This window comes from Ursus americanus, chromosome 2 (genome assembly GCF_024610735.1).
Source record: "Ursus americanus isolate L20-20 chromosome 2, mUrsAme1.1.p, whole genome shotgun sequence".
NCBI lineage: Eukaryota > Metazoa > Chordata > Mammalia > Carnivora > Ursidae > Ursus > Ursus americanus.
The window spans coordinates 43,195,301-43,222,695 of NC_142128.1; the positions used below are offsets into that span (position 1 = coordinate 43,195,301).

The window sequence follows — 27,395 nt, forward strand, 5'->3', positions numbered from 1 at the left end:
ACACAAAGTTAATACAAGTTTCTACTTCTACCATATTTGTAAACAAGCAGAAATTATAAACAAATGGCAGAGGTCAGATCTCAGCCTTGGAAACTAGATTGAAACTCACATGACGGACAAAGCTACTGACCTTAATCTGCAGAGGCACGAAAATACCCAACAGAAAAGTGTGTGAAGGGTATGAATCGCGAACAACTTCGAGTAGCCAATAAATAGATAAAGAGATCATTACTTCCATTACTAAGTAAATACATACCAAAAAACCACCCATCAGAAGGGCAAAGCCTTGGATCTGTGGACACACAGGCACTTAACGGGTCTAGGTGGGATGGTGAATTTGAGACACTTCCTGGCATGGCAATACTTGCCAAATTGAAAATGCACATCAAATTTGACCCCGCAAGTCTACCTCTCAGACTGCTTCCTTCCCAGATACGGAATGTCTCATGTCACATATGGACATGAGATAGGCAAAAGCATTTGTGCAAGGATTTCTGTGGTAGAATTTTTACAATCGCAAAAAACCGGAGACAACCTAGTTGACCAATGAAATACAAAAGATGTCCAAGATGTATTTTTAAGTGAAAAAGCAAGTTGCATAATTATGTATAACCTGATTCTATTTCTGTGAAAAAAATTTTATACCTTTATGTTTATAATATATTTGAATATTTCTAGAAAAATATCCATGAGTTCTAGCAGTTTTGGGGTGAAGTCTTTTTGGGTTTTCTACGTAGACTATCATGTCTGCGAAGAGTGAAAGTTTGACTTCTTCTTCGCGGATCTGGATGCCTTTTATTTCTTTTAATTGTCTGATTGCTGAGGCCAGGGCTTCCAGAGGGTATTATGCTAAAAGAAATAAGTCAGTCAGAGAAAGACAGATACCATATGATCTCATTCATATGGAATTTAAGAAACAGAACAGATGAAGATAGGGGAAGGGAAGAAATAATTAAGATATAAACAGAGAGGGAGACAAATGATAAGATATTCTTAACTCTAGGAAACTAACTGAGGGTTGTTGGAGGGGACGTGGGTGGGTGAAATGGGTAAGTGGGTGACGGGCATTAAGGAGGGCACGTGATGTAATGAGCACTGGGTGTTAAATGCAACTGATGAATTACTAAATTCTACCCCTGAAACTAATACTATATATGTTAACTAAATTAAATTTAAATTTAAAAATTTTAAAAAGAGAGAAAAATGCCCATGAAACCCTTTTCTTTTCTCTTTACTTTTCTTTTCTTTTCCTTTCATTTCTTTTTCCCATGAAACTATTAAGGGTGGTTATATCTTGGAAGTATGTGGACATAAAAGTGTGTGCCTGCCGGTAGAATGAGACCTTCACTTTTCATATTGTGTCTTTTGTACCATTCACTTTTCTTATCATGAAGATTTATGTATTCCTTCCGAATAATGAATTACTAAGAACTCAATAGTTGAATACCCACCATTTGCATCAACATGGATGGGGCTGGAGGGGATTATGCTAAGTGAAATAAGTCAAGCAGAGAAAGACAATTATCCTATGGTTTCACTCATATGTGGAACATAAGGAATAGCCCAGAGGGCCATAGGGGAAGGGAGGGAAAACTGAAAGGGGGGAGGGATCAGAGAGGGAAACAAACCATGAGAGACTATAGACTCCAGGAAACAAACTGAGGGTGTCAGGGGGAGGGGGTGGGGAGATGCGGCAGAAGGGTGATCGGTATTAAGGAGGCCATGTGTTGTGATGAGCACCGGGTGTTATACGCAACTAATGAATCGTTGAACACTACAACAAAAACTAATGATGTACTATATGGTGCCTAACTGAACATAATAAAAAAAATAAAATAAAATAAAAACTCAAAAGTTGTGCTAAAACAGGTCACAGTGTAGACTTAGGTGAAGACCTGGGTAGGCCCATGCCTCCACCTGGCTTTCCCCTCACCAGCTGTGTGTAAACTAGCTACTTTTTACCTCTGAGCCTCACCTCCCTCCCCTGCAAATTGGGGATAAAGAGGTTTCACCAGTTTATCTTAAAGATGAAATGAGATATTATATGCTAAGTACTAAGCAAAGGGCCCAGCACATGCAAGGACTCAGTGACAATGATGGTAGTGGTGATGGTGGTGGTGATGGTGGTGATGGTGATGGTGATGATGTTGGTAGTGATGATTATGATGATGGTGATGGTAGTGGTGATGGTGGTGGTGGAGATGATGGTGATGGTGGTGGTGGAGATGATGGTGATGATGGTGGTGGTGATGAATGTGGTGGTGATGATGGTGATGACAATGGTGATGGTGGTGATGATGATGGTGGAGATGATGGTGATGATGGTGGTGGTGGTGATGGTGATGGTGGTGGTGATGATGGTGATGATGATGATGGTGGTGGTGATGATGGTGGTAGTGATGATTATGATGGTGGTGGTGATGGTGGTTGTAATGATGGTGGTGGTGGTGATGGTGGTGATGGTGATGACGTTGATGACCAGAACATTCATCTCAACTGCCCTTAGCATACTTTTGCTATACCCCAGTTCTCCCTAAACAGGAGTTTGGGGGTTTGGCCAGCCAGTATGGACCATCAGAACAGGTTCAGAGCTCACAGGAATCAGCTTTCCTTTGGATATAATACTTAATAGTGAGAGGTCAGAGGGCAGCATAGAGAATGGAGGAATTTGGTGGAGGGCTGGCTGATTCCATCCATGCCATCCTGCTTTCTCCTCTCTGTGCTGGTTTCCTGTGCTCCCATTGCTTTAAGAATCACTTTGTAAACAGGATTGGTTGTGTTTCCTGAAAGGCTACACACAGAGTTGATGTTAATATAGAGTTTTTAATATGGAAGTTTGAGGCATATTTATATTCCTGGTAATAAAGGAAGCACAAGAGTAGAGGCTTGCGGGGGTCAAAGAGAGAGAAACCCAGACCAGGAATGGCCAAATCTTTTTTGGAGCAGAGAGACACGTACTCAAAATTTCTTAATTTCCCTTTCAGTAATCGTAATTACAGATCAATATATAGTCTATGGTCTAAAAAGCCTTTGCATTTTTAGTGAAGAGTTTTGGTCCCATATGGGAAGAGGGACTTGGACATGCAGATGGGCTTTCTGCCGGCAGGAATTCCCCGGGGCTGGGCTGTCACACCAGCAGTGGGGGTGCCGGAGCTCCACTCTGGCTGCTGGGGAGAGAAGGCAGGCTTGCCATGCTTGGTTGTGCTGCTTGTGGGCAGGACCAACCCACCTGTGACGCTGAGTGGCACCGCCTTGCTGCGCTGGGGCCCCAGGCCATTGTCAGCCTCACAGGAGTAGTTTCCAGAATGTTCTGCGGTCAGAGAGAGGTTGAAGGACGCTCCTCCTCCAGAGGGGTCTGAGTCGCTCCCCAGGATGACATTCTTGTGATAAAACTGGTACAGGATCGGGGGAGAGCCCCTTTGGACCTCACAGCGAAGTTCCATCATGTCCCCCACCGCGGCCCGGGTCCTGGGTGCCTTGAGGGTGAGGACAGGGCGTGATGCTGGGACTGAGGGAGGAAAAATAGTTAACCATCAGTTTCTACTGTTTAAATATGTTCTTCCAAAGGAGAGACCTTTCAAACTGGAAACTGTTTTCCTCAGTTTTTAGTGACCTTGTGACATTACTCAGAACCCAGCTGTAATTTGTTCTGATCTGAAGAAACAGTGACATTGGGGTGGTGCTCTGTGTGGCTCCCAGGCCTTGGGTGTGCAGTGACACGTGTGTTTGGGGAGTCTGAAAACAAACATTAAATTGACTTCTGAGAACTCAAAAGACAATTGGGGGAAAGGAGAAATCGGTGTAATCAAAACTAGGAACAGGAGAGATCCACTATTCATGCAGCCGGGGATGCCACCCAGTGTCTGGGAGGGAGTAAGGTGTTGGTGAGCTGGGGCTCTGCTGGGGTCTGAGAGCAGGGGGGATTGGAACGGCTGAAGGAGCAAGTAGGACAGGAGGCTGTGGTTAGGCTATTGGAGCCACGCATGGACGTGGCAGCGCTGGCTTATGTGGAAGAGACGACAAGCCACGGTGTTAAGTGGCTCAGCCACGTGGACGGTAGAGTCCTGGAACGACGGCAGAACGCAGGGTAGGGAGGAAGGCCATGGGTGAGGTGCCAAGCCTGCACTGAAAGGGGCATGGTGGGGAGGTCAGCCCATCACAGGGGCTGTAGCTGAACACAACAGGGACAGGCAAGCAGTCAGGAGAGGATGTCGGGAAGTCCTCCAGCCAGAGCTCCAGCTGGGAGCCCGAGCTGAGAGAAACTGAAGGGAGAACGAGAGCTTGAGTGGCCTTTTTATGGGTTATCAGACAGAGGGAACCCCACCTGAATCGCCTCTGAGGTGAGATACGCTGCCTTTACAATCTCCTTTCTTGCTGATAATTGTTGACAAGGAAGTAGTTTGCGTACTGAAAGCCTGTGCTTCTATGTTAGGGAAATTTGGGGAAATTTTGGTCACAAAATTTGCTTCCAGGAAGTGCATAGCAAGCAAAGGGAAGGTGCAAGTTCCCGAAAATGCAGACTCCAGAGCTCCCGGATGGAGGCTGTGTCGGCGGCAGGCCTGCTGCGATGTCACAGTGCAAAGGGCCCTGTGGGACCACCAATCTCGGCTACTGGGGAAGGTGGGGGCATGGCGGGTCCCCGGTTGTGCTGCAGTCGGAACCATCAACTCACCTGTGACACTGAGTGAGGCCGCCTCACTGCGCTGGGCCCCCAGGCGATTGTCGGCCTCACAGGCATAGTTTCCAGAATGTTCTGCGGTCAGAGAGAGGCTGAAGGACACTCCTCCTCCAGAGGGGGCCGAGCTGCTCCCCAGGATGACATTCTCATGATAAAACCGGTACAGGATCGGGGGAGAGCCCCTCTGGGCCTCACAGTGAAGCTCCATCATGTCCCCCACCATGGCCCGGGTCCTGGGTGTCCTGAGGGTGAGGACAGGGCGCGATGCTGGGACTGAGGGCAAAAATAAATTAGTTGACATCAGTATCTTTTCATAGTTCCTTTATTTTCATTTTTCAGAGATTACCTCTGTAGATTATTTGTGACAGTTTCTAGATCTTTTCTATGTATAAGAATACCCTTTGACACCAACACATAAATAAACACATAAAAACATACGTGCACACACAGGCATGGGGTCACCATACACGTCCTGGTCTGCAGCCTGGTTTTCCCTTCAGCAACACATCACGAGCCTCTTTCCACGTCATTCTAGAAGGTCTATCCCATCCACCTTTAGAGACCAACTTATACTGAGCTATAATTTATACACAGCAAATGCAACTCTTTCAAATTTACAGTTCGATAATTTGGGGTGAATACTGCTCGATTATTTTAACAAGTGCAAAGCCTCCCAGTGTATGGGTTCACCATAGGTCACCGAAGGAACCCCATGGCTCGGAACGTCCTGTGCTCCTCCGGCAGATAGTGCCACGGCCAGCAGTCCTGGGTATCCGTCCTGGCCCATCTGTGTGCGCACTACTTAGGATAAATTCTTAGAAGTGGAATTTCTGGGACGAGGAACATGAACATTTAAATACACATATATTCTGCTAGATTGCTCCTCAAACACTTTGGGCCCTTTTGCACTTGCACTAAGGGAATAGAAGAGCCCCTGCTCCCACACTCTCATCAGTGAGAGTCACGGAGGGGGCAGAGGCTTGTTTATTATTTCTTCTCTGTCCCCAATCCTACATTCTACAGTTACTCCATCTGAACAAACCACCCGTCGCAGCCTACGCGACCCTGTGGGCTACTAGTAGGTGTTTCAGGGGCTGCTGGTGAGCTACAATCCATTAACGAGAAGGTCCTGCCTGTGGACGATTCAGACATTGTTGACAAAACGGAAGATTTGGAAACTGCCGTTCATTTTCAAAATGTATCCAGTCAACTCTTTTTTGTCCTCCACTGCGAAATAAGAATCACGACCACGAGAGAATTGTGGTTTTTTATTTCTTCTCCTCCCTTAGACCAGCCGACTTTCCTTTGTTACATATATATATATTTTTACATTTTTGGCACTTTCTGTAACCATAATTCTCACAGTTGATTAGCCTTTGTTTTCATTTCTGAATCAGTGGTTTTCAGCCCTATCTGTACAATATTCTCACATAAGGATGTGTTAAAAGATAACGATTGTGGGCCACATCTGAGAGAGTCTAAGTTTAACTGGTCCAGAGAGAGGCATCGTAATGAACCTGTTTCCGAGCCCCTAAGCGGCTCTCACAGAGATTCAGTGCGTACGCTTTATATTCCAGTGAAGCCATTTTGAGTCCTTTGTATCGATTCCTATTTTGGTTGGCTGGATTTTGTCATCAAGTAATTTTTCAAGAACGCTTAACGGATACTAAGTTGCCTGAGTCCCTGCATGTCTGAGCACGGGATTTGGTATAAAATTCTCGGTTCTCTTTCCTCCCTCGAAAGTACATGTCTGGACATGACTCCTCTCTCTTAGCAATGATTTCTGTGGAAAGCCTAAGACCGGTCTAACATTCTTTTTTCTTTCTGAGATGCCTGCACTTATGTACGTACTGCTGTGATCACACTTGCACGCGCACACGCACACGCACATGCACACAGATATTTAACCTCGACATCAGTAACCTCCTGAGGCTAAGTCTTTCCATCTATGTATTCAAGTTTTCTTCACTTCAGGAACATTTTTTATTCCATCGTTGAGTTTCATTTCTCTCCTCGGGTTGATTTCCTGACTTAGAGACAGTCCACTGGGCGGTCTTCACTGTCTGACCTCCGTAATTTACATTTTCGTCTTGTTGCCTTTATTTCTACGTTTCTATTTCTACTTTGCATTCTGTATTATTTTCTCAAACCAGTTCTTCATTTGATTAATGGTTTCCAGAAGTATACATTCTAATCTTACTGCTTCAAGTTTGGATTTCATTCTCAAAATAGCTTTGTGGGTTTTTTTTTTTTTTTTGGTGTTTTTCTGAGCTCTGCTAGGCAACTTTTAAAATCTCTTGTGTTGTCTTATTGTCTCTTCTTTAACCTGTTTATTCCTTTTTGTAGTTTTTTTTTTTCCTGGAGCCCATATTTTCTTTAATTGTCTGCACAGTATTCAGAAGCATTTGTAGGGTTTATTTTTGTTTCTATACTAATTCTTCTTTTTAACAATTTTATGTATTATGTGTCCTTTCTTTCGCTTGTATAAGTTGAAACGCATCGATGCAAAGACTCCCATGTTGTGCTTCGTTTTGCTTATAACTTAACCTTTAATGAATAAAGTTATATTCAGAGTCTTGTATTTGCTTGAGAATACTGTGTGTGTGTGTGTGTGTGTGTGTGTGTGTGTGTGTGTGTGCGCGTGCGTGTGTGTGTTTCGGTCGCTCAGGGCTGGTGATAGATCAGAGCACATTCCCATGAAATCTCTTTGCCTTTTCTTTGGGGTACATTCCCTCAAGAAAGTAGACTGCTTTCCGAATATCTGCCTGCCTCCCCATGGAGCTTCCCACTCGGCTCACAGACAACTTGCTTGCTAATCTAGGGCTTCTTAACTTCCGCTGACTTGTATGAGCAGATGCAAAGATCGGTGTTCTCTTCCTGCTCTTCTCTTCCTCATCTTACCTCAAAGACTTCTTGTGCATTGAATTGTAAATGCTGACTGAGGGCCTGTCCGGTGCCAGACTCCAACGAGGCACAGGGGTGTCGTGGAAACCCCAGGGGATCTGGCTCCCCTCTCAGGAAGCTTATATCGTGTTTGGAGGGAGGCAGACAAGAAACGGGAAATAAAGAGGTTTTGGGTATAGCCAAATTTGAGAAGAAAATAAAACTTGATAATGGGATGGAGGATGCCTTAGGACCGGGGGCATTCCCAGATAGATTAGGTTCTGGCTTTGGAATCCGGATCTCAGAACACTTAAATTTCTTAAATCGTCTCTTTATATTGGGGAAATGTCTTCTTTCGGTCATTCTTGATTTCCATGATCTAAAACAGGGGTTATCAAGGAACCAGAGATCCTTCAGGTCCTTACGCTCAAAGACCGTCTGTACCCAGACTCACGTGTTCCTAAGACCAGCACATCGCCGGTTTGCACACTCAGCAGCCGCACTCCCACTCTGACTACCCCCCGCTCCCACAGCCCCCAGGGTCCCCACCCAGCTCCCGCGTGAGCGCTGCCGAGGCTTCAGCTGGTGGTGCTCTCCCTTGCTGGGGCAGGTAGACAAGCCCGGCGTGACAGCACGCACGCGTTCCCTGGCTGCCTTCTCCGGGGCTTTGGTGCCTCTCACACTCCCCCTCACTTCATTTCTTTCAGAGCTTCATGAATTCCTGGCCTTTGGGTTCCTGTTCCAACTCAAATCACAGAGCTCTGGGGCTGCGAGGGACACTAATTATTCTGTTCTCTAACTCGCAATATAAGGTGAAAGCAGTGAGACAAAGAAAGTTAAAATGTTTTGCCCAAATTACGAACCAGTTATGTTCATAGCCAGAGCTAGAATTCAGGTTTTCTGACTCATAGTCAGATCCGATGACCCAAGCGTTTTTCACGTACACTGGCTCTGTCTAGGAAACCCCAGAGTCTGTGCTGTGCATACAGTTCCCTAAAACAAGCGTTTTCTGAAACAGACTTCGTTATGTGTCATGTTGTCTCCGTACTTTGTTGGGCTAAGGGTGGGCAGTGCGCCACCGTGGCCTGGGGGGTGGCTTGGAGGCGAAGCCGCCTGCCCTGTTAGACCAGCGAGAGCCCCCAGCATTGGCAGACGGGGCAGAGGATAGAACACGGAGCAAGGGGTTACCCCCGGAAGCTGACCAGTCAATGCTGGCTGTTGCAGAAGCTGTGAGTCAAGAGAAGTCATGAGAGAGAGGGAATGGGGTGCAGCGTGATCAGGAGCAGCAGGGACGGCGTGTGGGGACACGAGAAAACTAGCTGGTGGCCTGTGAATCGAGTGACGGACGCTTCTAGCTCGTCGCGTATCGACATAACTTGCTTTTGAGAAATAAGTTCCATTCTGAGACATCTCTCAGCTCTTCCCAGGGCCTGCAAGTGTTGTCTCTCTTGTTCTTCTCATACCCTAGATGTCCGTGCCCTCCCCCTCTGGGGACACCCCGGGGCTCTGTTTCCTTGTGATGTGGACTGGATCGGTCAAGATCTTTCGCTCATACTTCTGCTTCTCGTGAAAGCAGACAAACTGACGAACGACCGGACTTTCACTCTCTAATAAGCGAAGATCCCAGTGTAAACAGAGGCAGCTTCCCTCCAAACACTACACCGTTTTGGTGGTTACATGAGTCACCATGAGCTGTACACCCTGCTTTGTATACTTTTCTGGATGTGTGTCATACTCTCAGACTCCAACACTTAAAAACTGTAAAATAGTAAAATGAAACTTATTTTAATGGATTAGGACAAAGCATCACAGAAAACTCCAGAAAGCCACTCCTCCTCCCCTCATCAATCCTACTGCGAGCTCTTGAACCACTTAGGATGTCCAGAGAAACTGAGGGCTTGCCTGCGACTTGTCCATGTGACTGTGCTTGCGGCGACGTGAGCACACGTGTCAGTGGGGAAAGCAGGAGATGCTTCTGTGCATTGGGTTAAGAAAAACTGTGTTGGGGCCTGAACCTACAGGGCATGAGAAAATATTCTGAGGGAATGCCTTCGTCTGGCAAAAGCTGGGGTGTACGCTGAGCATCTAGGGGTCTGGCTGAGCCAGGGCTGGGTGAGGGCTGAGGTCTGCAGGCCTCTGGTTCTATTGGGACAGGAGCCCCTAGGGGCACCAGGTTGGGGGGGCAGGGCCTGGAGGGTACATGCAGACTTCTGAAGGGCTCAGTGTGAGAGGCGAGAACTGAGTCACCTCCCCGAGTTCAGCCACAAAGCGCAGAAAGCAGAAGCAGAAAGATGCGAACAGAAACAGAGTCCCTGGGTGTCCCTGCTGCCTTGCCACTTACCGCGTGGGGCCTCAGTTTCCTCTTCTGTAAAACAGGGACAAAAGAGTCGGAGATGAGTGACCGGCAGGAATCCAGGGCTTACCTGTGACAGACAAGCTCTTGGCATCGCTGCGCTGGGGGCCGAAGCCATTGTCCGCGGTGCAGGAGTAGGTCCCAGAGTGCTCTGCAGTCAGAGTGAGGCTGAAGGACGCCCCTCCCGCAGAGGGGGCCGAGCTGCTCCCCAGGGGGACATCTCCACGATAAAACTGGTACTGGATGCGGGGCGAACCTCTCTGGGCTTGACAGTGAAAGGTCACCATGTGTCCCTCAACCGCTCGGGCCCCAGGAGGGCTGATGGTGAGGACAGGATGAGACACGGGGACTGAGGGAGAGAAACATCAGTCAGCAGGTGCTCCTGCCCGTTCCCATCACTGGCCGGTCCCACCCAGCCCTTGCCCTCCACGCTGGCCTTTCCCTTCCCCGTCACCCGCTGTCCTTGTTAGGAGACCTCAGTCCCGTGTCCCCATGTAAGTGACGCTCTTGGGGAAGAAGTTCCTTATTTTGCTGCCTTACCAGTTCCTTCCTCCTGCCTGTGACCCTGGGAGACCTGCCCCTCCGCTGTCCAGGGGGGGTCCTCCTCCTTCCCCCGGGAGCCCAGCTGCCTCTGTCCCAGATGCAGATGCTTGGGCTCCACCGGCCTCTTCCAAGTTCCATTTAGATGTGCCTCATCCTCTCCACATGAGCAAATCCACAAAACAAACCCAGCAGATCTGCGTTTACCCTTCCCATTGTGCCTTCCTCCCTGGTTCTGAGGACGGGTCTGAATGAAGGGGTTACATTTACTGTTTCTGCCTCTTTGCCTCTCGCTTATTTATTTATTTATTTATTTATTTATTTATTTATTTATTTATTTATTTTGTGCGTCGAGACCTGCTTTTTATCCCCATGCAATAAAGTTGATTTTCCATGTTCGTGAGTATAATGATGACACAGCGTTTCTGTGCGTGGGCCTGGTGTGTGTGTGTGTCATATATAATTGTAAGCTCAGGCACGCAGACACTTACTGAATTATCCATCCTCTGGGGCAGGTGCTATTATCGCCCCCCTTCTACAGAAGCGGAAGCTGAGGCCCCATGCGGTAAGTGGCGACGCAGCAGGCACACCCAGGGACTCTGTTCCCGTTCGCATCCTTCTGCTTCTGCATTCAGTGCTTTGTGGCTGAACTCAGGGGAGGTGACTCAGTTCTCGCCTCTCACCAGCGCTCGGCTTTGCTTTGTCTGAACTGGCCCCTGTCTTCTGCTCAAAGGGGCTCTTCCCTTGGTTTCTGTGGGACACATGGACACGGCGCCTCTCCTGCCAGCCACAGTCCTGGGGGGCCTTCCTCCTCCGCGGGGCTGGCCTGGGGTCCTGACTGGCCTCTCTTCTGGGGCCTCTGCTCTGCTCCTGGCTGCTCTCCAGATGGTCTTTTCTGCCATCCATTCTCACCCACAGCCGGAGTGTGAAACGGTTTGCAGACCCCAGAGCTCCCTTTAGGATGAGGCCCAAGCCCTAGGCGTGGGTCTGAGGCATCCCCAGGTCCTGGTCCTGGACCTTCCCCTCCTTCCCGCGGGCCTTCAGCGTCTGCCTCTGCCTGGACCACAGCCTCTCCCTTGCCTTCCCTGCTTCCCCTGACACGCTGTCCAGCCGTCAGCTTGCATGCAGACTCCCCTAGAATCCTCTCAGGGCACAGCAGAGATCGGGGTGCCCCTTCTGCACCTACATCCTCCAGGAACTCATACCCCTTGGACTGGTGCTTGCGCCATTGCTGGGCCACACCTGCTGCTCGACCCCAGAACTGTGTGCACAGGCCATGCAGGCTAGTCTGAGGCCTCTGTGGACGGAGTGCAGTCGGCACACAGGTCACACACGCCCTTTATCCTCAGGTGCACAGGGGCACCGTCACGCAGAGCCTTACGCAGTGGAGGGCACTCATGGCGATGCCAGTGCCCCATGACTTTGGTCCTCTGGATGTCAGAGCCACAGTGTCTCTGTGTCTTTCATCTGACGCCTCCCACAGGACTCCCGGGTCCATTTCCTTATAACCCTTTGTGCATCAGCTGTGGGAAGGGCTGGATTCTGGCTTGTCTCCAGCCTGGTTGTGTTTTTCCTACAGATGAGGAAACTGAGTCTGCTCCAGTCCTGAGCCAGGACTGGACTCCGCAGCAGTATGGGGCCACACCCTGCAGTCCCCCCACCCCCAAACTGTGCTTGAAATCTGTTCTCCGTAGACAGCACAGCACTGAGACTCAAGACTCAACAGCAACAACTTCCACTTTGTAACTTGGACACCTGCCTCAGGGCCTGAAGCCCGTGGGCAGGCAGAGCCATCTCTGCTCCCCAGCCCCCTGCCCTGCCTGCCCCCCTGCCCCCCGGGGCCCCGCTGGCCCCACAGCCTGTCAGACCAGACGTGCCTGAGCAGGAGGGGCGTCTGGCGAGGACCTCGCGTCCTGCCTCTGGCTGTGTGTCTTTCGTGGCTCTGGACCGCGTTGATCAACACGTGGTGTTGAAGGGATAAGAAACACCTGTGGGCCCCTGGGGACTGTTCTGTCATTTCTGAGAACACTGGGCATCTGGGGATTCACAGGACAAGTGGTGAGAAGGGGGAAAACATCTGGCTCCTCAGGGGTCGGGGGCTGGGCGGGAGGCCGCTACGCAGACAGCTGTGATGGCACCTGCCCTGTGCCAGTGACGAGGCCCAGAGAGGTGAACAGCCGTCCCGTGAGCCAGGAGGCTCCAAGGGCATCGGGTCGGCCAAGGAGGAGACAGAGGCCCTGGAAGGTGGGGACATGCTTCCAGATGGCTTGTGGGGAGCGAGTCCAGGGACGGGGGACTGACCGCCGGGGCTCACCGGTGACAGACAGGACCACCGGCTGGCTGCGCTGGACACCCAGGCCGTTGTCCGCGGTGCAGGAGTAGGTCCCAGAGTGCTCTGCAGTCAGAGTGAGGCTGAAGGACGCCCCTCCCGCAGAGGGGGCCGAGCTGCTCCCCAGGGGGACATCTCCGCGATAAAACTGGTACCGGATGCGGGGTGAACCTCTCTGGGCTTGACAGTGAAAGGTCACCATGTGTCCCTCAACCGCTCGGGCCCCAGGAGGGCTGATGGTGAGGACAGGACGAGACACGGGGACTGAGGGAGAGAAACATCAGTCAGCAGGTCCTCCTGCCCGTTCCCATCACTGGCCAGTCCCAGCCCTTGCCCTCCACGCTGGCCTTTCCCTTCCCCGTCACCCGCTGTCCTTGTTAGAAGACCTCAGTCCCGTGTCCCAGTATAAGTGACGCTCTTGGGGAAGAAGTTCCTTATTTTGCTGCCTTACCTGTTCCTTCCTCCTGCCTGTGACCCTGGTCAAGGTGTCTTTCCCTCTGTGCCTGTTTTCTGCTTCTGCACTCACTGGGGCTGGACTCAGGGATCTGCCCTAAACCCTTCTTCCTTCCAGATTCGTACACTCTTCTAGGACCTGACCCCGTCTGTTTCCAGATGAGAGAACGGAGTCAGGAAGAAGCTCAGAGGCCAGTGGGCAGCCACTCAGCAGGCTGTTTCCAGAGCCAGCCAGGACCTCCGCCTGCCTCCTGAGCCCTGATCCCAGTGCTGAATCCCATGTCTTCTTGGGAATGGGCTGGAGTTGGCCCTGAGTACGGGGACGCCTCTGTAGAAGCTGTGACCTCTCACGACCTTGAGGACACTGGTGAAGGAGAGACGGGGTCTGCAGTTCTCTGCACCCCGGCCATATCTTTGGAGTAACCATGATGCTACTACCCATCTCTGTATCCCATCAGGGGGTGTCTATAGGTTATTGTCAACAATTAACTGATAATTGCGAAAGAGACACCTCCCATATCCCTGGGGGAGATAGAGGGAGACAGACAGGAAGGGAGAGAAAGAGAGAGAAAAGGAGAACGAGGGAGGGAGAGAGAGAGGGAGAGGGAAGAAGGGCTGGAGGGAGAGAGAGGGAGAGGAAAAAGGAGGGAGAGGGAGGGAGATATGCTGTAGACACACTGAGGGGTGTGATGGTCCCAGGCTGGGCAAACCATGAGGTCTGCAAAAGACAGACACGTGTTCAAAGATCTGGGAGCCAGTGGAGACATCGGGATGTGATATCAGCTGAACTCTGTTCCCTGGAAATGCATATGTTGAAGCCGTAACCCCCAGTGTGGGTTATGTGGAGATGGGGTCTTTGAGGGGATCAGTAAGGCTAAAGGAGCCTATAGGGTGGGACCCTAATCTCAATGACTGGAATCCTCGGAGAGGAGGAGGAGCCAGAGGAAGGAGGCTGGGTAAGGACACAGCGGGAAGGTGGCCGCCTGCAGGACAGATGAGCTCTCTTCAGACGCCTCGATCTTGGACCCGTCGCCCCCAGAACTCTGAGAGAATACAGCTCTGTTTTGTAAGCCATGCAGTCTGTGGCGTTTAGGTAAGGCAGCCGAGCGGAGGCGCGCAGGCCACTGGGGGAAGCAGCAGGAAGCAGGGAAAGGGAGAGCTGGGCTGGGTAGCAGGAAGAGGACTGGAGCCAGAGGTGGCAGGGCTTTTATTGATGGACAGGACAATCGAGGGCTGATGGGCGGCTCTGCCGGGGTCTTCCCTGCAAATCTCAGCGCCTGCCCGCACTTACTCTGCAAGGATATCTGGAATTTCTGGCTCTCTTTGTGGACACTGGGGGTCACCGTCCATGCCTCGCACCAGTAATACGGTGGGTCTTTGCTCCCCGTAATGGAAGGGATTGAGATTTTCAGCAAGTTCTCCGAGCCTGACACCAAGCACTGGCCATCTCTGAAGAAGCCGAACTGCAGCTGGACGTCTGACTTCTGAGGAGGGAGCTGGGTCTCACAGGTCAGGCTCACTGGGTACCCCGGGGTGGCCGGGGAGGGGTGAGCCCGCAGCACGGGACGTGGAAACAGCTCTAGAGAGAAGAATCACAACAGGCCCCAGAGCTTGAGGCCTGAGCTGCTCTGGGGAGAAACACAGCTCTTCTGCCACAGCTGTGAGCAGAGCAGGCAATGGGGGTGACACGACCCCAACACTCTTCAGCTCAAAGCACTCTTGCACGTTCTCTGATTCTGGCAGGAATGAGCCCTGAGGTTCAGTGATAGCCCAGCCCACCCCTCTCACCCTCGACCACCTCAGGGACCTTCCTTCCCATGAACCCTTCTCACTGCTGATGAAGGCTTTACCTTGGACTTGGATTTTGATTGTGTTTGAAGAAACAGAGCAACAAGTGGCCTCAAATCCAGTACAGCGATATTCTCCATTATCCTTCAGACTTGCATGTTTAATGTGGAAGCTGAAGTTTTTATCAAGGCCCATCAGTGCCTTATTATTCTTGTACAGGGTCCTGGTCAGTGTTATGTTTCTCTTTGTTCGGCACATCAGAGTCACGGAGTCACCTTCAAACACGGAAGGGGGAGCCTGCAGGATCAGTTTAGCTGCAAGAAATGCAAGGCCGGTCATTTGGTCCCCTCCACGGATTCTCCCTTCTTCTCATTAGTATTTCAAACAGATTTTATAGGTTTGGGGGTGGGGGAAAAAAGAATGCATAAAATAATTACAATTCCTTTTTTTCTGATTTCAAAATGAACACATATGCCCTGAGAAAACTTGGAAAGTAGAAAGGTAAGTAAAAAATCTCTTCTCGGGCGTGTACTTTTCTGGTGCTCTTTTCCGTGTGCAAGTTCGTGAGAATGCGTGTGTACTGTGTTCTCTTTATGAAATTGGAACAGTATTTATATATTTGATAATTTGCTCTTTCAGTTACTGTGCTATCAACACTTTTCTTTGCCATCAATATAATTATCGAACCTGACTTCTAATGGCCTCCAAGTTTTCCTTCAATGTGACATGATGTAATTTACTTAGTGAGTTTCCTTTCCTTGATCATTCGAGTTCCTTCAGTTTGGGGGTGCATATCTATGATTTCAGTAGATAAATTCTTAGGAAGAGAATTGCCAGTTCAAAGAGGATAAGCATCTTATTTGCTCCTTGTTACAACACTGCTTCCTTGTTCGTGAAAGCAAACAGCATTATAATTGCTTCAAATTCAAAACAGGTGGCTTTTGGGCACAGAAAAAAAGGGAAATGTTTCTTCCTGCTCTCTTGCTTTCTGTATACAGTTGACCCTTGCACAATGTGAGGGTGGGGCATGTATCCTCCAAGCAGTGGAAAATCGGAGTATAACTTTGACTCCCCCAAAACCTAACTACCAATAGGCAGCCGTACTAGAAGCCTTACTGGTAACATGAATAGTCAATTGTATATTCTCTGTATTACAGACTATATTCTTATAACAAAGTAAACTAGAGGGAAATGTTAAGAAAATCATAAGGAAGAGAAAATACATTTTTAGCTCTGTCCTGTAGAAACAACTGCATGTAAGCGGATCTGTACAGTTCATACCCCTGTTGTTCATGGGTCAGCTGTACCTTGATCTGTCTTCCTGTTGGTCTGTCTGTCTGAAAAATTCTCATGTTGCTTATTATTCCAAGTAAATCTTTTTTTTTTAAAAAGATTTTATTTATTTATGTGAGAGAGAAAAAGAGCACTAGGGGGGCCGGGGGCGGGGCGTAGCTGCAGAGGGAGAGGGAGAAACAGACTCCAGCTGAGCAGGGAGCCCGACACAGGGCTCAATACCAGGACCCTGGGATCATGACCTGAGCTGAAGTCAGATGCTTAACTGACTGAGCCACCCAGGCAGCCCTTCCAAGTAAATCTTATAAGCTTAAAATTATACATAGATTCAGAAACCATTCAAATAAATTACTTCTCAAATTTCCTTTTACCTAAGTCACACACACACCAATGTTTATAGCAGCAATGTCCACAATAGCCATACTATGGAAAGAGCCCAGATGTCCATTGACAGATGAATGGATAAAGAAGATGTGGTCCATATATACAGTGGAATATTACTCAGCCATCAAAAAGAATGAAATCTTGACATTTGCAATGATGGGCTGGGACTAGAGGATATTGTGCTAAATGAAATAAGTCAGTCTGAGAAAGACAAATACCATACGATTTCACTCATATGTAGAAGTTAAGAAACAAAACAGATGAACATAGGGGAAGGGAAGAAAATAAAAATTAAGATAAAATAGAGAGGGAGGCAAACCATAAGAGTTGCTGAACTCTAGGAAACAAACTGAGGGTTGCTGGACAGGAAAGGAATAATTGGGTGATGGGCATTAAGGAGGGCACTTGATTTCATGAGCACTGGGTGTTATATGCAACTGACGAATCACTAAATTCTACCCCTGAAACCAATAATACTATATATGCCAACTAAATTGAATTTAAGTAAAAAACTTGTAAAAATGTCTTTTTACCTGGGTCCTATCTGTATAGATTTTGATTCAGCAACTATAGGGCAGGTTCTGCGTAACTGTATGGTTCCAAAAGTTTTTATTTCTTTCACTTTTTTCTCACCTGAAGAAAAAGTCAAGCTCACACCATCACTTAGGGGCGAGTTGTGGATCTGGCATCTGTATTCTCCAGAATCATGGACCTGGATGGTGTTTCCTGGGATTTCACGTAGTATTTCTGTCCCAACATACCACCGGTACCATTTTTTGTCCTCTGCTGCATGGAAGTGAGATTCGTGGCAAGTCAGAGTCACTGCCTCTCCTTTGAAGATGATAGTCCATGGAGGATGGAGGGAAATCACGGGTTTGGATGCGGCTGCTGAGGAAGGAAGAGACAGAGTCTGAGATAGAGACCCCTGTGGTCCCCACCACAGCCATCTGTGTGGAACAGACCCAAGGACCAGGCTTTGGAGAACCCCAAGGAAGCCATCTGGGAAGGTCTGTGATTGCTCAAGGCCATTGGTTGACAGGACCCCCCAGGGGAGAATGGTTACTCAGGGATGGCAATGACCGAAATGATTTCAAGAAGGCACTACCAGCACAATTTGCTGCCAAATGCCAGTGGGAGAAATGGCTAGTTAGTCTGGTGTGGATCCTAGAGAAAGCCACCCCTGCCCCACCATTTCATCATGTTCACGAACTCATAAGAACCTCCCAAGGAATTGTGTAAATCACAGGTTTTCACTTTCCTAAAAGGATAAATCATATTTTCTGAAGATTTTGACACTGTGTAAAGCTTGAGAGATTAACTTTTTTAACACTTTAATTTCATAGATGATGATTCAGATGCCCAGAAACTCTCATCATAGCTAATTGTGGAAGAGCAAGGAATGGACCAGTCATTCGCTGGAATCCAGAAGTCACCCAGAGATGGATGAAATCCTAGGTCAGCTGATTTTGGTCAAGGAGAGAGGAGGTAGATCTTCCTTGCTATTCATGGGCCATTCTCTGACCCAGAAGAACGGCAATAAGAGTCAGAACTAAGAAAAATGTGTGATACAGATTACATTTCTTCTCCCCCAATCTCTTCTTTTTTACATTTCTTCCTTTAAAGGGCCCAATTTTTGGATGTTCTTCTGTTCTCCACACATTTCCTGGAGGATTTTACTTCTAAAACTACAGAGAATGTAATATTCCTGCTGGTATCCTCACAGTGTGATGTTATGAGAGAAGTTTTTCCAGCTTGCTGATTGGAGAAAACCCTATTCCAAGTCTTCCATGTTGAAGATGTCCTGCCAGGTCAAGGGGGGCGGGGTCCATTGGCAATAGGGATAAGCGCAAGGCCAGGAGCTGCTTGTGCCTTTGTCAGTTCTTCCAAAGAGAGTCAGAGGGTACCCACGTGGCTATCCCAGCCATTGGGTGATGCCAGTAGACCACATAACACTTCCCTTCTGGCCTTAGCAAGAACAGAAGATATTAGAGATCCTCTTACAGCCATTGCAAATACCTCATATTTATTAGGGAGACACTCTTATCCAGGGACACTGAAGAGCAAAAGAAAGGAGAACTCACCAAATTGTCCACTGACAGGACCTGCAAAAAAAAAAAAAAAAAAAAGAAAGAAAGAAAGAACCAGAGATGAACACAGAGCAAGGATTCTTTGGCTTTTCAAAAGTAATACCTGTTTTTTTTCTATTCAATTATTTCTTCCATTAGAAACTGATTTTTAAAAAATTTAATAGACATTTGTCAGATCTCTCTCTCTATAGTAGTCATTGTGCTTGGACTTCTAAGATGACCAAAAATGGTGTCTGCTGGTAAGCTGACTGAGGGTGGAAGCAGAAACATGAAGCAACATTATATAACTATAATACAGAATGTAAGTGCAATGGAAGTACACATAGGGCAGCTTGTGGGCAGAAGGACCACCCTTGCCACTATGGGGTGTGTGTGAGTGCGTAGTGAGGGGTCTGGGCTATGACAGGTACCTGAAAGAGTGATGCTTGAGAAAACTGAATGACCACATGGGAGTCAGCCAGGCAAAGGAGTCTGTGCACGGCAAGAGGTAATGGAGAGGGTAACAGAGGCAGAAAGGGCACAGAAGTGAAGAAATTGGACTGGTGTTCAGAGGTTAAGATGGAGTTCTGGAAAGTAGGGAATGAGGGAGAATCAGGTGAGAGAGGTATTCAGGGCTCATGTCATGGGTGGTAAGTAGCTATGGTTTTTATTATAAAAGCTACAGTTTTATTATTATAACCGAGAGGCACAGAAAGTCTTCAAGTAGAGTGACAAAATTAGGATTTGAAACTCAGATGGAGCATTATGACAGTGGGAAGACATCAGTGAGACCAGATGTGAAGCAGAGACACGGATTAGAAGGCAGAACAAAAGATGACAATGTTTAATTTTCTTCAGAGTATTTATCCAAAATTATTTTCTTATTTACTTCATTTACTTTCCCTTCTCTAAAATAGAAGTTCTTTGGGAACAGGAACTTCTTACATTCATCATATGCCACCCCCTCCACTGCACCTATAACAGTGCCTGGCATATAGGAGATATTCCATAAATATTTATTGAATATTTATTTATTGAGTAACAAATTAAGTAACTAGGTCAGTAAATACAGATAGGAGGATACAGGCTTGAGAAATGGGCAATAGAAAGACAGAGGAGGCAAAATTAGCAAGTTTATAAATTGCTTAGACATTTCAGGTGAGGGACAGTTTTGGTTTATTCAACAGAGATTTTTGAAATGTCGTCTATATGCCAGGGACTGGATAGGGCAAAGCAAATCCATCAGTAAGCAAGAGAGATATTGTCCCTCTCGACATGAGGGTGATGGGGAAGTAATCCAAACCTAAGTATTTTACAGAAAACGATGGATTATTTGTCATTACCCAAATACCTTGGTCACCATGGAATTTGTGTTATTTTAAATGTAGCTAAAACTTCTCTGAGTGTTTTCCATGTGGTAGACTTTCACATATATTATTTTATGTAATCTTGTCAATATCCCTATGAAGTAAATTCTATGATTATCCCCATTTACAGGCCATAAACTGGTCTAAGTACCAAGTAGGCAGCAGAATGGAGTTTTGAACCATTTGTTTGAACACATCCTGTTTGGTCCCAGAGCATGTGCTCCTGGCTCATCCTGCCCTTTTGTGTTCGTACCACACGGGGATGTGTTTCCTATCTCTGCAGTGTTTCATGCAGCTTCCATGGGGTCTTTTTTCTTACATTGTGCCCCACTCCATCCCTGTCCCCTCCAGCTCCTAGACGTCCTCTCTTCATGAAGTCATTACCAGCTCCTTGGCATATAGTTTATTCTTTGCTTGCACCATCACTGGTAACTTTGAACAATTATTTAGCTGGGATGTTTCTTGTACACTGGACTGGATGGAAGCCCTTTTGTATCGTGAGCTTCCTAAGTACAGAAATGCTGCCTCCCATGCTTTCTCATCATTCTCAGCACCTAGGACAGTGCTGTGCATAAATGTTACTAAAATTTTTCTTAAATAAGTGAATAAATATATGTTATTCTAATAATTTCAACTTTGGTAAAAACAAACCCATTTATATGTATGGATTGATAGAAACTGAAACACACCCACAGGTGCAGTTAGAATGTCAAGTACCAGAAATGACAGGAGCAAGATGATGGAACAGGAGGTCTCCAGCCTGTGTCTCCCACAGAAACACATATTTGGCAGTTAGCCACAGATAAAAGTGGGGAGTTTTAAGACCCAGGTAGGAGATTGCAAAATCCCACTGGAGCCCAAGACCGAGGAGGATCACCTTGAGAAGGCAGGCACACGCCCTGGTAGAAGACTCACTGACTAGGAGCCCACCTGCAGACCTAGAGCTGCCTCATCTTTCTGTGGACTCGAGTCCAATTTGTCCATGGTCTTGCCTCTAGATCCTATTGTCAAAATCCTCCTTCAAAAATGAAGGAGAGATAAAGACTTTCCAAGACAAACAAAAGCTGGGGGAGTTAACCACCATTAGACCTGCCTTACAAGAAAAGCAAAAAGGGGTTCTTCAAGAACACCAATGAAAAGACTCTAATTAGCAACATTAAAATGCACAGAAGTATAAAACTCCCCGGTGAAGGTAAATGTATCGTCAAAGTCAGAATACTCTAAATACAGTGTCTTAGTCCATTCAGTCTGCTATGACAAAAACACCACAGCGAGTGACTTATAAACAACAGAAATTTATTCCTCATGGTTCTGGAGGCTGGAAAGTCCAATATTACAGCACCAGCAGATTCCTTCCTGGTGAGGGCTCACTTCATCACAGACGGACACCTTCTCATGTAACAGGGCAGAAGGATGGGAGAGCTCTCTTTGGCTCCTTTTATAAGGGTACTAATCTTATTGATGAGGGCTTTCCCTGAAGACTTAATCACCTCCCCAAATCCCACCATCTTCTACTACACCCCCTGAAAGGTCAGAATTTTAACATGAATTTGGGGGGACACAGACCATAGAGTACTGTACGGTGGTCTATAATCACTTTTAACAGTTGTGTAAGTGAAAAAAAGACAAAACCATTGAAAGTAACTATAGCTACAATAATTTGTTAATGTATATACAGTATAAAAATATGTAGATTTTGACATTAATAACAAATTGTGGGGAGGAAGAAGTAAAAGTGTAGAGTTTTTATACACGATTGAAATAAATTTCTTAGCTCAAATTGACTGTTGTAACCATAAGATGTTTTATATAAGCCTCGTGGTAATCACAAAGGGGGAAAAAACTATAGTATATACACAACAGATAAAAAGAGAGCAATCAAAGCACACTACAAAAAATCATCAAATCACAAAGGAAGACAATAGGAGAGGAGGAAAGGGGGAAAAAAAGGACGGCAAAATAGTCAGAAAACAATAAAATAATGGCAATTGTAGTCCTTACCTATAAATAGCTACTTTTAATTTAAAAGGATTAAATTTTCCAATAAAAAACACAGAGTAACTGAATGAATAAAAATAATACAACCATATGCTGCCTACAAGAGTTTCATTTTAGATTTAAGGGCGCACACAGGCTCAAAGTAAAAGGATGGAAAATATATTCCATGCATGTGGTAACCTAAAGAGAGCAAGAGTGACTCTACTTTTATCAGACAAAATAGATTTTAAGTAAAAAATTTTAACAAGAGACAAAGAAAGCTATTATACAATGATAAATGGACAATTCATCAAGAGGATCAATCACAAATATACATGCACCTTATAGGAAAGTACCTAAATATATGAAACAAATAGCAGAACTGAAATAAGAAATAAGTAACAATACAATAATAGCAGAGGACTTTAATAACCCACTTTCAACAGTGGATACATCATTCAGACAGAAAATCAATAAAGAAATGGCAGGTTTGTACAACACTCTAGACCAAAGAGTGTCTACGTATCTAAATAGAAACCTAATAGAAATATACAGAACATTCTATCCTACAGTAGCAGAATACACATTCTTCTCAAGTGAACATGAAACATTCTCCAGCATAGACTATCTATTAGGTCACAAAACAAGTCCCAAATTTAAGAAGATTGAGCTTTCTGACCATAATGGTATGGAACTAGAAATCATTAACAGGATGAAACTGGAAAATTCACAAATAATGGAAGTGGAGGAACACACTCCTGAACAAGCAATGGGTCAAAGAAGAAATCGAAAGGGAAATCAGAAAACATCTTGAGAGAAACAGAAATGGAAACACAATGTAGTAAAACTTATGGACTATAGCAAAGCAATTCTAAGAGAAAAGTTAATAGTGATTAACACCTACTTTGAGAAAAAGATAAAGCTCCCAAGTAAAAAAACTAACTTTATACTCAAGAAGCCCAAAGTTGGCAGAAGAAAGGAAATAATAAAAATTAGAGTGGAAATAAGTCCAATAGAAAATAAGAAACAATAGACTAGAACAACAAAATTAAGAACTATTTTTAAAAAAGGTAAACTAAATTAACAAGCCTTTAGATAGACCAAGAAAAAAATGAAAGAAGACTGAAATAAAATAGGAAATGAAAAAGGAGACATTAAAACCAACACCACAGAAACATAAACAAAGACTACAATGAACAGTATATATCAATAAATTGAATAACTTAGAAAAAATCAATAAATTTCTAAAAATATACAACCTACCAAGACTGGATCACAAAGAAATAGAAAATCTGAACAGACTGATAACAAGTAAGGAGATTTAATTGTTAATCAACCTCCCCCCACCAAAACAAGGGGGTGCCTCGGTGGCTCAGTCAGTTAAGCATCCGACTCTTGATTTCTGCTCAGGTCATGATCTCAGGGTCATGAGATGGAGCCCCTCACTGGGCTTCTCATTCAACGGGGTGTCTGCTTGAGATTCTCTCCCTTTCCCTTTACCTCTCCCCCCACTCACATTCTCTTTCTCTCCCTCCTTTTCCCTATCTCAAGTAAATAAATCTTAAAAAAACAACAACAAAGAAAAGCCCAGAATCAGATGACTTCACTGGTGAATTCTACCAAACATTTAAAGAATTAACTCCAACCCTCTCGAACTCTTCCAAAGAAAAGAAGAGGAGAGAACACTTCTAAACACACTTTATGCGGTTAGCCAAACAAGTACACTACAAGAAAACAAAATTACAGGCCAATATCTCTGATAAGCATAGATTTAAAAAAATCTTAAAATGAAATGTTAGCCAACTGAATTCAACAGTATATTAAAAGGATCATGTGGCATTTACCCCTAGGATGACCCAACTTGTGCAAGGCAATAAATGTGATACACTGGTTAACAGTATGAAGGATAAAAATCTAAGGATCATCTCAATAGATGCATAAAAAGCATTTCACAAAATTCAACATATTTTCATGCTAAAAAAATACCAACAAATTATGTCTAGAAGGGATTTATCTCCCATTATGACAAATCCACGACTAACATCATAGTCAACAGTGAAAAGCTAACAGCTTTTCCTTTCAGATCAGGAACAAGGCAAGAATGCTCACTCTTTCCACTTCTATTCAATACAGTGCGGGAAGTCTTAGCCAGAGTTATTGGGCAAGAAAAAGAAATAAAAGACATCCGAGTCAGAAAGGAAGAAGCAAAATTTTCTGTTTGCAGATGGTATTATCTTATATATAGAAAACCCTAAAGATTCTAACAAAAAACCGTTGGAACTAATAAGCACATTCAGTACAGTTGAAGGACATACAATCAATGTACAAAAATGAGTTATGTTTCCATACACTAGCAAGAAACTATTTGAAAAAGGAAACAGGGAAACAATCCTACTTACAACAGCATCAACAAGAATAAAATATTTAGGAATAAATTTAACCAAGGAAGTGAACAATCTTTTACTGAAAACTACGAAACATTGAAAGAAATTAAAGAAAACACAAATAAATATAAAGACGTCCTGTGTTTATGGCTTGGAACAATTAATAGGTCAACATGTCCCTATTATACAAAGCAATCTATAGAGTCAATGCAATCCCTATCAAAATCCCAATGGCATTTTTTCACAGAACTAGAAAAAAAATCCTAAAATTTAAATGGAGCTGCGAAAGACCCTGACAGTCAAAGCGATACAGAACAAAAACAAAACTGGAGACATCATACTTCTTGACTTCAAACTATATTAGAAAAGTATAGTAATCCGAAACTGGCATAAAAGTAGACACATAGAGCAATGAGACAGACTCAAGTGCCCAGAAATAAATCCACACATTTACAGTCGTCTGGTCCTCAACAAGAGTGCTAAGAACACACAATGGGGGAAAGAACAGTCTTTTCTCTTTAATGTGCTGGAAAAACTGAATATCTACATGAAGAAAAATAAAACTGGGCCCTTATGGCTCACCATGTACAAGAATGAACTTAAATATATGAATGACTTACATATAAGACCCCGAACTATAAAATTGCCAGAAGAAAACATAGGTAGAAAGCTTCATGGCATTGGTCTTGGACATGATTTTTTGGGTATGACCCTAAAAGCACAGGCACAAAAGAGAAATAGACAAACGGGATTGCATCAGAATAAAAAGCCTATGCACAGCAAAGGAAGTAATCAACACCATGAAGAGGTAACTTGCAGAATGGGAGAAAATACAGCCATGTATCTGATAAGGGGGGTTAATATCTAACATGCATAAAGTACTCGAACAAATCAACAATAAGAAAACAGCCTCGTTAACAAACAGTAAGGACCTGAATGGATATTCTCAATAGAAGATGTACGAATGACCAATAAATACATGAAAGGATGCTCAACATCACTCATCATCAGGGAAATGCAAATCAAAACCACAACAAGACATCTCCTCACACCTGTCAGATTGATTATTATCACAAAGACAGAAGATACCAAGTATTGTCTAGGAAGCAGAGAAAAGAAACCCTGTGTGCTGTTGGTGGGAATGTATTTGGAGTAGGTAATATGCAAACCAGTAAGAAGTTTCCTCAAACAATTAAAAATAAAACTACCATAGAATCCCGCAATCCTGCTTCTGGATATCTATCCAAAGGAAATGATATCTTCAAGATATCAAAAATGAGTATCTTCAAGAGACAGCTGCACTCCCGTGTTCACTGCCACATTTCTTACACTGGCCGGTATATGGAAACAATCTAAATGTCTGCCAACCAATGGGTAGGTAAAGACACCTGGCACAGACACACAATGGAGTATTATTCAGCCCCCAAAAAGGAGATCCTGCCATTGTGAGAACCTGGATGAACCCGGAGGACACTACGCTGAGGGAAATTAGCCAGACCCAGGTGAATACTGCATGACCTCACTTTCATGTGGGACCTAAAAAACTTGAACTTGCAGAAGCAGAGAATAAACTGGTGTTTTCCAGGTGGTGGGGGGACTGGGGAGATGTTGGTCAAAGGAAACAAGCTTTCATTTAGAAGATAAACACGTTCTGCCGATCTAACGCACAGCACGGCCGCTATTGCTAGTAGTAACGTATCCTCGAGATTTGCTAGGAGAGTAGATTCTGAGAGTTCTTACCAAGCACTCACACAAAAGGTGAAGTGAAAAGAGAGAAATGTTAATTAGCTCAATCATGGTACTTAGTTTAACAATATATGTGCATCAAAATGTCACCTTTTACATCTGAAATATGTACAATTTTTATTTGTCAATTATACTTCAATAAGCCTGGGGAAAAAGAATGTCGTGTGCCTCAGGTTTGCCCCGTGCCTTTCCCACCTCCCCTCTGGGTCCCTCCCTTCCCCTGTGTTCTTTATCTCCCCGTCACTGCTGTGGCTTACATTCGAGTATAGGGGGAGGAGACATCTATTGTGTTAGAGACCATGCCCTCCCCTGCCTGGGACCAGGACCTGCTTGTCATACAAGCAATAAGTATATGTCCTTCGCAGAGAGAACAGGAAGGTCTTCTGTGAATAAGACAAGAGGGACAAGCAAACATCATACATTTTCTGGACCTCTTGAAGTAATATTTATTGTAAAAAAACAATGACTAGATCCTTAACTGTTGTGGTCATTGGGCTTCGTCCTCTGTAGGATTGAAGGTTTGTCCCCGCTCTGACCACTCCTTCAGCCTCCAGGGAGAAGCCCCTGAGCTGGATGGTGACTCCCGAGAATATAATGTCCCCACACGGGAAAGAGTGTCCAAGCCCCAAGAAGGGCCGGGCCCAGGGGGAGAGAGAGGCTGTCCCTGCCCCACCCGGGGACCCATCAAGACCCATCAAGCAGTTCTACTCACCCAGGACCAGCACTGACACCCACAGCAGCATGAAGACCTGGCCTGCCCAGGGCTGAGACCAAAAGAGAGGTTTTCTCAGGAGTAACAGGGTTGGTTTTGTTCTTAGAGTAGAACGCCGCTCAGTAGCCCTGAGAAGCACATCTGAGAAATTTCTTTTTCAAAGAGCGGGGTGCCTTAGTGAATTAGAAAAAAGGAAGTGGAAGTTCCCATTTTAACTACTAATCAAAATTTCCTGCCCTGTGATCAAAGTGAGAAGAAAACGCTAGGGTTTTAAAAAAGCACATATCCTTGTCCCCACATTTCCAATGCTGAGAAATTACCTTAGGGAAAGTATGCGTGGATTGTCTGAAAGAATGTTTATGGTAGCGCCATTCATGACGGCCCACACACTGCAAGCACGTTCCCCCATGTTCGGTTCGGCTCTACGACAGCACACACGGCA

General features: G+C 45.6%; 1 protein-coding gene across 2 annotated transcripts in view; it reads right to left on the bottom strand.

Moving 5' to 3' along the window:
* The window catches only part of FCRL5 (Fc receptor like 5), a 39,174-nt gene extending 12,079 nt beyond the window's left edge, over positions 1 to 27,095 (bottom strand). For both annotated transcript variants that reach the window (XM_045784526.2, XM_045784525.2), the window contains exons 1-9: positions 26,954 to 27,095; positions 18,783 to 18,803; positions 17,335 to 17,589; positions 15,087 to 15,338; positions 14,528 to 14,815; positions 12,769 to 13,047; positions 9,985 to 10,263; positions 4,673 to 4,951; positions 3,230 to 3,508 (exon numbers count right to left, since the gene is read on the bottom strand). In XM_045784526.2, the coding sequence (XP_045640482.2) occupies positions 3,230 to 3,508; positions 4,673 to 4,951; positions 9,985 to 10,263; positions 12,769 to 13,047; positions 14,528 to 14,815; positions 15,087 to 15,338; positions 17,335 to 17,589; positions 18,783 to 18,803; positions 26,954 to 26,984 (1,963 nt within the window). In that variant the 5' untranslated portion in view covers positions 26,985 to 27,095. The remainder of the gene's footprint in view (positions 1 to 3,229; positions 3,509 to 4,672; positions 4,952 to 9,984; positions 10,264 to 12,768; positions 13,048 to 14,527; positions 14,816 to 15,086; positions 15,339 to 17,334; positions 17,590 to 18,782; positions 18,804 to 26,953) is intronic.
* Between the last annotated feature and the right edge of the window lie 300 nt (positions 27,096 to 27,395).